Raw genomic sequence first — 11,060 nt, 5'->3', positions numbered from 1 at the left:
CCGACGAGTGGATCCGCAAAGGAAGCTTCATCCACAAGCCAGCGCACGGCTGGCTACACCCAGACGCCAGGGTCCTGGGGCCCGGGGTCTCCTACATCGTTCGGGTGAGTGCGCCGGCCGGGTCTGCGGGGGTGCCATCCTCGGACACTTCAACCTGGGGGCTGGGGCTCCCCTCCCCCACTTCTTTCTCTCGGACACCCCGGACCCTGAGGGCCAGGTGTCTCCTCTCCATCCTTCCTTCTCTCCCCACCACTCCAGGCCCCCAACTCCCGCCCGATCTCCGCTGGGCGCCCCCAGCCGGGAGGCGCTGGGGTCGGGGTTCCCACGGCATCACGTGTGGAGAGGCGGGCAGAGGCCCGCAGGTGGGTGGGGGACACGCATGCGCAGATCAAGCATTTCCCCCCACCTCGGCCCCATTCGGGTCCAGCGGGAGAGTCTGGACCAAGGGGACTAAGTGGGGGCATTCTGCTACCCAGACCCCCATTAAAAGCTCCTTCGCAGACAGCAGAATCGGAACCCGCCGCGACCTTGGCCTGAGGTAGGGGGCGCAGGGAAGGGGTATTTACAAAGGGGCGGCGCCCAGCCAGACCTCAGGATTCGACACGTGAAACTGGGGACCTAGAATGTGGGGTAGTAGAGGAATGCGTCTTTATCCCAGCTTTTTTAATGAACCTTTCAAACATACGGAAACGCTGGACGAATGGATCGCCTGTGCGCCTGCACCTATGACTGTTAAAATGTTACATTCTCTAGGCGCAGTTTATCTATCCCTGGTGAACCACTAGGAGTGAGCTGCCAGTGCGTGACACTCGCTGTTAAATGCTTCCCCATGGTCTCCTGAGCTAGCTGTCTTCCTGCACACCCACAGTTCATCTTTACATGAACGGAAGTTATCAGGCATCCCCGAGTGTCATTGACCATTGGGCGGAATTCACGTCCCTGCTGGCCTTTTGGAACCAGCACCCTGCAAAGTGATGTTTGCATTTAGTTGTACCTTTGCTGCCTTTACCAAAGTCCCCCTCCTCTGGAACAGGTTGAATAGTGTCCTTCCCACATTCATGTCCATTGAACCTGCGGACGTGGCCTCATTTAGAAATAGGGTCTTTGTAGATGTAATCAAGTTAAAATGAGGTCATCCTGGGGTGGGGTGGCTCTAATGCAATGACAGGTGTCTTTATAAGAAGAGGAAAATTTGGACAACAACACAAAAGGAATATGGCCTGACGTCAGTGCGAGAAGCGCCAGGGGTGTCCCAGCTTTTGCCGAGTGCACACCATTTGGCTTCAGACTGGTGTTTGCTCAGGCTGTGCATTTGGGGCAGGAAGCACAGGGGCGTGCTGTATCTCCTCTGTGTTTCGAATCAGGAGGCTGAGGTGCCACTGTGGCCCAATACTCATACTGGAAACTGTGATCACTTAGTGTACTGGGGAGAATGGTGTCCCCCAAAATTCATGCCCACTGGACCTCAGAATGTGAATTTATTTGGAAATAGAGTCTTTGCATATGTTACCAGGTTGAGATGGGATCATACTCTATTAGGAACCCTAAATCTCATATGACTGGTGTCCTTATAAAAAGAGGGGAACTTGGACGTAGATATGCAGGGAGAAGTCCATGTGAAGATGGAGGCAATCACCGAACTGATGTGTCTGCAAATCAAGGATTGCTGGCCACCACCATGGGAAGCTGGAGTAGACAGGAATGGCCCTCTCTGGATTCTTCATTCGGAGCTCAGCCTGGTCAGCACCTCGACTTTGGACGCCTGGCTTCCGGAATTAGAGAGGATACATCCCTGTTGTTTTAAGCTGTCCAGTTTGTGGTGCTTTGTTATGCGGTCCCAGGAAACTAACACCTTGGTTAAGGTGACATTTCTCCCTGGTAAAGTTACCATTTGTTTCCTTTATCTATCTGTATATATAAAAGGCCAAGTGACCGACCGTCCGTCTGTCAGACCAACTGGTACATATGACCCGCACTGGCAATTTAAAAATAAATGTTGACTCAGCATGCGCAATGCATATACAGCTCTCACTGGTGCCAATCACAGGCGACGCCAGAATGTATCTGAAGACCAGCTATTGGCACAACATACCTCTGAAGCTGAAAGAAAGCGGCGGCGGCGACAGAATATGGTTTATTTATTAATCAATTTATATACTATTTTCATATACATTTTACTAATTTTCTTTCATCTCTGACACTTCTATTATAAAGGGCAAATAGCGATATTAAAATAGTTTGTTTTTTTAATTTATAATACTATACTATATATACTATTTTGACATGTAATTTTTTTGCAGTAATGTAATTCCCACACGAATCTTTCTTCTAATTAATTTCCTTTCAATGTGCAGGAATCCGTGCACTGGGCCACTAGTAATTAATAAGTATCTGTGGGGATGTACTTTTTTTCCTTGGCCAGACTTTAAAATTGAGGGACAACATACATACAGCACAGTGTGTAAGCAAGTCTCAGGTGCATGGAGCCCACACTGAGCTAGACGGCTGCCTGGTGCCCTCCTCGCTGGCACCGCCCACAGCACTCCCATTATCCCAGCTTCTATCACCGTAGTTGACCTTAAAAATTGAGGTAAAATTCACATGAAAAATTTAATTATTAATCATCCTAAAGTGTACAATTCTGTGGCATTTAGTATATTCACAGGGTTATGCAACCATCACCACTGTCTAGTTCCAGAACATTCCATCACCCCCATAGGAAGCCCTGTCTCCATGAACAGTCACCCCCATCATTCGCCCCTTCCAGCTCCTGGCAACCGCGGACCCACTCTCTGTCTCTGTGGATTTGCCTTTTCTGACATTTCATGCCAATGGGATCTTGTGATGCTGCCATGCCGCTCTCCAATTGTACCAGTTACCCTACAGCAGCCTAGAATTTGGGGGGATGGTTATGGCCATCGTCTGCTGCCCATGCCCCCACCCTTGGCAGCAGTAGAAGCTGCCTGGGAACTCTGCTGGTCGTTTCCACCTCCTCTGTCCCTCAGCATTTTCTCTTGGAGATCCTGAATTACCTTTGCATGGAAATGGTGATGTAGGCAGGACCACGCTTTTCTGTAATGGATCACAGATAGTCAGTGCTTTGGGCTTCATAGGCCAGACGGTCTCCATCCTGTCTGCTTGCAGGCCCTCTGCTGGGCTCTGGGATGCAAAGTGGGCAAGATGACCACCATCCTGGTCCTCCTGGGCTTGTGTTGTAGTGGAACAGAAAAAGAGATTGAACAGATAGTTTATTTATTTATTTTAAATACTAGAGGCCCGATGCACAAAATTTGTGCAAGAGTAGGCCTTCCTTCCCGCTGGCTGCTGACACTGGCTTCCAACTGGCACCTGGGAGGGCTTCCCTCCGGCCACTGGCAGGCACCTGGGACCCGGGCTTTCCTCCAGCCACCTGGGAGGGCTTCTATCCGGCCACCGGCAGGCATCTGGGACCCGGGCTTCCCGCCAGCCCTGGCTTCGTCCGGAAGGACGTCCGGAATGATGTCTGGTCTAATTAGCATATCACCCTTCTATTATTATAGATATATTTTTAAAAATATATTTTATTGATTTTTTACAGAGAGGAAGGGAGAGAGATAGAGAGTTAGAAACATCGATGAGAGAGAAACATCGATCAGCTGCCTCCTGCACATCTCCTACTGGGGATGTGCCCGCAACCCAGGTACATGCCCTTGACCGGAATCGAACCTGGGACCTTTCAGTCCGCAGGCTGACGCTCTATCCACTGAGCCAAACCGGTTTCGGCTATTATAGATATTTTTATTGATTTCAGAGAGGAAGGGAGGGGGAGAAAGAGATAGAAACATCAACGATGAGAGAATCACCGATTGGCCGCCTCCTGTATGCCCCTACTGGGGATTGAGCCTGCAACCCAGGCATGTGCCCTTGACTGGAATCAAGCCCAGGACCTTTCAGTCTGCAGGCCAGCGCTCTATCCACTGAGCCAAACCAGCCAGTGCTGAACAGATAGTTTAATGAGCTTGGAGGAATCAACCAGATTCTGTGGAACAAATTATGTAGAGCCAGGGAGGCCGGCTCTGAGGAGGTGAGGCCGAGTCTGGGGATCGGGAGGAATCAGTATGAAAATAGATGGGAGGGAACAGCAGGTGCAAAGACCCTGAGGCTGGACGTTACCAAGGACAGAAGGAAGGACTGGAATCCAGCAGGTGCAGGAGAGGAGGCGGAGAGCTCATCTGTCAGCCCCAGCTGGGCTCCTCCGCTGGTTCTATGGGCCCCACCAGTTCACCCCGTTCTTTCTTCCCTTAGTACATGGGCTGCATCGAGGTGCTACGCTCCATGCGATCCCTGGACTTCAATACTCGCACCCAGGTCACCAGGTGAGCCTTCCAGACGGTTGTGGAAGCCGGGATGGGGTTAGGGGTCCAGGAAGCTGGTTTCATTGGCTCTGCCCTTAGCAGAGGTCATCCTCTCAATGCCTGTGGCCACACAGAAGTTGGGGTCTGAGTTCAGGGGTTGTGTTGAATCTGATACCCACAGAGAGAAGCAGCTGAGGAGGGTATCTGCCAGATGCCCAGGAACCCACCCCATGCCTCTGTCCCTTCCTCTTATCTCCAGGTACCCCAGCACCCCTGCCTCTCTCATCCCCTCCCTCCTCTGAGCCCTCCTCATCTCAGGGTCCACTGCACCCCTTTTTTCAGCCCATTGCCCTCTGACCCCCACTGTTCTTGGAGCTCCTGCCCCTCCCCAGATCCCTCTCCCCAAAGATCTCTAAGCTCCCTTCCCATCCCCCCACAGGGAGGCCATCAACCGACTCCATGAGGCTGTGCCTGGAGTTCGAGGCTCCTGGAAGAAGAAGGTTGGTGAGGGGCTTGTGGTCTCCGAGTGGGGCTGGAGGGGACATCAAGGCCACGCTCGGACCCTGCCCAGCTGGAGCCCCTCTGCAGCCCCCACCGAGAGCCTGGGCCCCCCCACCCTGCAGCCCTGTCCTGCCCGCTCTGTGACCTTGTGTTGCCCCTCCAAGCCCCCCACCCTATAGCCCTCTACTCCCTCAGGGCCCCCACCCTGTGGCCCTTTGCCCCCTCAGGCCCCCAACAAGGCGCTGGCCTCCATCCTGGGCAAGAGCAACCTGCGCTTCGCTGGCATGAGCATTGCCGTCAGCATCTCTACTGATGGCCTCAACCTCTCTGTGCCTGCCACACGCCAGGTGAGGGCCATGTGGCCTGTCCTCGGCCCCAGAAGGGAGGCTCTGTGGACTCCCATGAGGTGAAGCCCGGAGGGATGGTGGGTGCAGGGCTTCATGTGACACGTTCACCTGGAGGTGAGCTGAGGCCCCACCCTGGAGCCCGGGAGGGATGCAGCCGCTGCCCTCACAGCCCCACAGCTGTCACCACTGGGGGTGCTCCTGGCATCTAGTGTGTACCTGTGTGTGTCTGTGTGTCTGTATGTGCCAGTGCCCTCCCTGTGGCCCTGGTCTAGTGCCCGCCCGAGCCTCAGGTCCCTGACCTCAGGACAGCCTGTGACCGCATGTGTCTCTCTGGCAGATCATCGCCAACCACCACATGCAGTCCATTTCCTTCGCGTCAGGTGGCGACACGGTAAGGGGCTGGGTGGGTGGCCTTGGCCTCCTCTGTCCCCTGCGTTGCTGGAGGTGGGCAGCCGGGAATCCTGGTCAGTGGGCCCAGCAGGTCCAGCCGGCCCCTCTCACCCACCCCTCTCTCCCCAGGACATGACAGATTATGTGGCCTATGTCGCCAAGGACCCCATCAACCAGAGAGGTGAGGTCCAGTGGGTATGGTGGTGGGGGGGCCCCGGTGCAGACCGAGTCAGCTGCCAGGCCACACTGATGCTGTCACAAACGACCCCCCCAGCCTGCCACATCCTGGAGTGCTGCGAGGGCCTCGCCCAGAGCGTCATCAGCACTGTGGGCCAAGCCTTCGAGCTGCGCTTCAAACAGTACCTGCACAGCCCCCCCAAGGTGGTCGTCCCCCCTGAAAGGTACCAGCCCCCACCTGCTCCTTCTGGGCTTGGGTCTACTCTGTCCCACCACCACCCCCCTGTGCTCCCTGCAAGCTCGTCACAGGATCCCCATTCCCTTGGCTGTAAAACCCAGGTAAAAGCAGCCCCTACTCCCTGGGCTGAGGTGAGGATTCAGGAGTCAGCGCTGCCGTCATTACTGTCATTAGTGCAGACAGGGGCAGTCAACGCTTCTGCAAAGGCCCGGACAGTCAATATTTTCAGCGTCTTGGCTGTTGTCTGTGAAAGCAGCTGTGGAGGGTAATAAAGCAATGGATGGGCCGCGTGCCAGCAAAATGGTATCTATAAACACCCAAATCCGAATTTCATGAACTTTCACCATGCCGCCAAATATTGTTCTTTGGATGTTTTCTTAACCATTTAAACGTTGTATGGCTCCTGGGCCGCCCCCTGCTCTCAGCTACTTGAATACCTATTAATTGTTAGAAATTCAAATAAGCATACACTAAGGAAGAGGAATTCACAGTGCAGCGCGAGGCCTTTGCCGGGATGCGATGGCCTCTTTGCCTTTCTTATGGGTTTGCACATCTGTCACACGTGCCTGGTGGCTTTCGCCTGCCATTGCTGGGCACCTGGAGCTGCTGCCGCCTCCATGGGCGGCACAGTCCTGCTCTGCTGCCCGAACTGGAACCTGTGGTTTTGCCTGATTGAGGGGCAGGCGGTGGTCTCCCCCATTTTGCTCTTAGGAACCATGCTTACTTGAACGAGCGCTAGTGGGATAAATTTCTGCAGGTGCCACCACAGGGCCAGACGGTGAGGGCGTTTTAAGTGCCGAGGGTGTCTCACCATCACGCACAGCAGGCATCCTGGTCCTGGGTGCAAGTCTGATGTGTCCTGGCTGCCTGGCCAGGCCAGAAGCCGATAGAAAGACGTGGAGACCACCTTTTCTGAGGACCTGCTGTAGCTGTGCCATGTCCCACTGTATAAAGGAGGGAAGAGAAAGACAGTACCCAGCAAGCGTTTCCTGGGTGAAGGCTCAGCGGATGGGAGGTGTGATCAGAGTCCCCTTGGGCCTGGCTTTTTCCACCCACCCCTCAGAGCTCCAGCCCCCAGGTCTTGGCGTCCCTGTTCCTTGTGCCCTGGGTACCAGGGCCCCTGCCTATGCTCCTGCTTGCTGTCTGTCTTCAGGCTGACTGGGCTGGAGGAATCGGCCTGGGGGGACGAGGAGGACATGGAACACAATTACTACAACAGCATCCCAGGGAAGGAGCCGCCCCTGGGAGGACTGGTGGACTCCAGGCTCACCTTGACACAGCCCTGTGCCCTCGGGGCCCTCGGAGCTGTCAGCCAGGTCAGTGCCTATGGACTCATGGGGGAGGGACAGGAAGCTGTCCCCACGTGCTGACTCCTGGGCCTTGTCCCTAGCTTTTCCTTCTGTTCCTGTTCTCAATCCTAGAGGAGGGTCTCTCAGGCCCCCTACCCTTCCCTCCTTACCAGACTGCACAGATCTGTTCTAGACCCTTCAGATGTATACACTCAGACATTGAGCAAATAATTATATCAGTGATTTAAGCAGGGCTGTGCAAAGGGCTTACAAGGAAGGTAACAAGAATGTACGAAAGGGAGACTGACTTGTCTGTGGTCACGTGCACTTTCCTGAGGAAGCAGTGTTTGGGCTGGGCTCTGACGGGTGAATAGGAGTTGCCCAGGAGAGCAGTGCAGGGGAGGAGAGAACAGCATGTGCTGGGTGGCAGGAGGGTGCATGCAGACCACCTTCCGGAGGGGAGATGGCCTTATGAAGCTGGGCCTGGTGGACACCCTGGATGCGAAGCTGGGCCTGGTGGACACCCGGCAGTTGGAGAGCCAGGGCTTGGGGGAAGGGTTAGAGCAGCGGTTCTCAACCTGTGGGTCGCGACCCTTGTGTGGTCGAAAGACCCTTTCACAGGGGTCGCCTAAGACCATCGGAAAACACATATATAATTACATATTGTTTTTGTGATTAATCACTATGCTTGAATTATGTTCAATTTGTAACAATGAAAATGCATCCTGCATATCAGATATTTACATTACGATTCATAACAGTAGCAAAATTACAGTTATGAAGTAGCAACGAAAATAATTTTATGGTTGGGGGTCACCACAACATGAGGAACGGTATTAAAGGGTCGCGGCATTAGGAAGGTTGAGAACCACTGGGTTAGAGGGTGTGAGCTGCGCTTCCCATCTGACTTACGTCCCCAGTGATTTAGGCAGACTGGGTGGGAATGCTGGGAGAGGGGCTTGCATATTGCAGGAGGAACCCTCACTTTCTTTTTCAGGGAGCATCTCCTCCTCGAAGAGACATCCATGGCCTGCACTGGGAGCTGGGCCCCTCAGGTAGGGTAGGGTGCCCTTGGGCCATAGGAGTGGCCCGGCCCCTCCCCCACTGGGTGCCTGGGTCCCCCTTCACTGATTCTCCTCTCTGCATCATTTCACTTTCACTTGTGAGATTGTGAGATCTGACAGCATCAGTTTCTTTTTCTTTTTTCATCGAGGTTTCTGGCTTCTTTGGAAACCGGAAAGCTCTGGCCCCCTGGGCCGCTTTCCTGCCTGGCGGATGGGGACAGGCTGGGTGGGTGGCTGTTCCCTCTGGCTGTCCCACCAGAGTAGGGACCTCTGGTGCCCCACCACCCCTGATTGGGTATCTTTGGGGTTTTTCGCTCTTGATGGTGCTGCTCAAATGGGCATGAGGCTTCCTTTTAGGAGTGAGATGGGTGTGGGTGGGGCTCCCAGGTTGGGTCCCGTCCTGCCCTCCTCTGTGCCCTAGGGCCTCGGTGTTCCCCTGGCTCCACCAGCTGACCTCACCGTCCCTTCTATCCTCCCCAGCCCCGCCAGGGGATGGCTACGTGCAGGCAGATGCCCAGGGGCCCCGAGACTACGAGGACCACCTGTACGTCAACACCCAGGGTCTGGACGCCTCAGAGCCTCTGCAGCCCGAGGACAGCCCTAAGAAGGACCTGTTTGACATGCGTATGTGGGGACAAGCCATTCTGAGGGGGAAGGTCTTAGGGGGGAGGCAGCCTCCTCCCCTGGGGACTTCTCCCCCTGGGACTTTCCAAGTTGATGTTGGTGGGGTGGGAAGTCTGTTTCCTACGGGATCCCTTAGTCTGATAGGGAGGTGAGCCTCCCCTTCTGTGGGGCCCCAGTCTCTTGGGGGTAACACAGCTTCCTCTTTATGGGGGTCCCCAGTCTGATGGGATAGGCCTAGTTCATATACCTAGAAAGAGTGGCTAGTATGATGCGGGAGGCTCAGCCCCTTTTCTTTTGGGGGACTCTTCAGTCTGTTGGGGGTGCCTAGCTCCCTACCATTGGGTCTGAGGAGGGATTTGAGCTCCATCCTCATGTGACTCTATGGTCTGAGGGAGGGACGAGGCCCAAAACCATTCTGATGGGAATCCCAGCCTGATGGGGGAGGCACTGTCTGCTCTCTGGGGGATCCCTAGTCCAATGAGGGAGTCCTAATCAGGTCCTGATAGTCGACGGTAGAGCTTGTTCCTTCCTTCTGCCTGGGCCTGAGGGAGGGCTCAGTCTGATGGAGGAGGCTTGTGTTCAAAATGCCCTTCTTATCTCCCCCACAGTCCCATCCTCTCCCACAGCACTGTGGGAGGTGTGGTCCCCATGTCGGCCGGCAGAGTGTCCCTCCTTCAGGACACCTCCCTAGTTGGCCTTCCTTGGGCACCTCCCAAGCCAGCTGGAAATTTCTTTCTTCACAATGTTTGCCACCTGACAACTGGCTATCTTATTGCAATAATGACATGCGGTGGCTCTACTGAGCACCTCCGGTGAGCCAGGCACCGGACTAAGAGCGCAGCCCCACTGGCTCCTCACAACAATCCTCCGATGGGGAAGGAGCTGGATGTGAGCTCCTTGTGAGGCAGGCTGTCCCCTCTGGTCACCACAGGCCCAGCAACCCCTGTGGAGAAAGAGGTGCTTCCTGCCAGGCTCCCATTTGAGGAACGGTATTAAAGGGTCGCCACACAGCACAGCACACACTCAGCACACACAGCATACAGCACACACTCAGCACAGCACACACTCAGCACACACTCAACACACAGCACACACAGCACAGCACACACTCAGCACACACAGCACACACAGCACACACAGCACAGCACACACAGCACACAGCACACACAGCATACAGCACGCACAGCACACAGCACACACAGCACACAGCACGCACAGCATACAGCACACACAGCACACAGCACACACAGACACAGCACACACAGCACAGCACACACTCAGCACACACAGCATGCAGCACACACTCAGCATAGCACACACTCAGCACACACTCAGCACACAGCATACAGCACACACAGCACAGCACACCCTCAGCATAGCACACACTCAGCACACACACAGCACAGCACACACTCAGCACACAGCACACACTAAGCACACACAGCATAACAGCACACACTCAGCACACACAGCGCACACACACACAGCGCACACTGAGTACACAGCACGCAGACCAGCACACGCTTGGCCCGCACACAGTGCATAGCCAGTGACCCACTGTGGTGGGCTCAGTGCAGGTGTGAGGCACAGTAGGTGCTCCATCAATGTTACCCGGGTCCGAGGGTGGATCCTTCCTCCTGTCCAGCCCCCTTCCTTCCCAGCAGGAGGCAGCTGCCCACCCCCTGCCTCCCGCACCCCGTCCTTGCCCGCAGGACCCTTCGAGGATGCGCTGAAGCTGCACGAGTGCTCCGTGGCCGCGGGCGCAGCAGCCTCCCTTCCCTTGGAGGACCAGTGGCCCAGCCCCCCCACCCGCAGGGCCCCCATCGCCCCCACAGAGGAGCAGCTGCGGCAGGAGCCTTGGTACCACGGCCAGATGAGCCGTCGGGCGGCGGAGAAACTGCTGCGAGCCGACGGGGACTTCCTCGTGCGCGACAGCGTCACCAACCCCGGGCAGTACGTGCTCACAGGCATGCACGCGGGGCAGCCCAAGCACCTGCTTCTTGTGGACCCCGAGGGCGTGGTAAGGTGGACGTGGGGCGGGAACCGGGCTGGGTGTGGGCCGAGGGGTGGGGGGAGGCCGGGGCTGGAGGCTGAGC

The 11,060-nt window shown here is 55.6% G+C and overlaps 1 protein-coding gene across 1 annotated transcript in view; it reads left to right on the top strand.

Annotated features, from left to right (window-relative positions):
• Positions 1–2: 2 nt before the first annotated feature.
• SHC2 (SHC (Src homology 2 domain containing) transforming protein 2) overlaps positions 3–11,060 on the top strand; it is a gene marked incomplete at its 5' end in the record, with an annotated part of 16,233 nt that continues 5,175 nt past the window's right edge. Inside the window, 11 exons of the mRNA XM_014540048.1 lie at positions 3–104; positions 4,285–4,355; positions 4,774–4,834; positions 5,063–5,182; positions 5,520–5,573; positions 5,702–5,753; positions 5,847–5,973; positions 7,141–7,303; positions 8,274–8,331; positions 8,821–8,964; positions 10,677–10,984. Coding sequence (XP_014395534.1) covers positions 3–104; positions 4,285–4,355; positions 4,774–4,834; positions 5,063–5,182; positions 5,520–5,573; positions 5,702–5,753; positions 5,847–5,973; positions 7,141–7,303; positions 8,274–8,331; positions 8,821–8,964; positions 10,677–10,984 — 1,260 coding nt within the window. The remainder of the gene's footprint in view (positions 105–4,284; positions 4,356–4,773; positions 4,835–5,062; positions 5,183–5,519; positions 5,574–5,701; positions 5,754–5,846; positions 5,974–7,140; positions 7,304–8,273; positions 8,332–8,820; positions 8,965–10,676; positions 10,985–11,060) is intronic.

Source organism: Myotis brandtii, unplaced genomic scaffold (assembly GCF_000412655.1).
Source record: "Myotis brandtii unplaced genomic scaffold, ASM41265v1 scaffold236, whole genome shotgun sequence".
Classification (NCBI taxonomy): Eukaryota; Metazoa; Chordata; class Mammalia; order Chiroptera; family Vespertilionidae; genus Myotis; species Myotis brandtii.
Note: the sequence above shows the minus strand (reverse complement) of the source record. Positions and strands in the feature narration are given on the sequence as shown.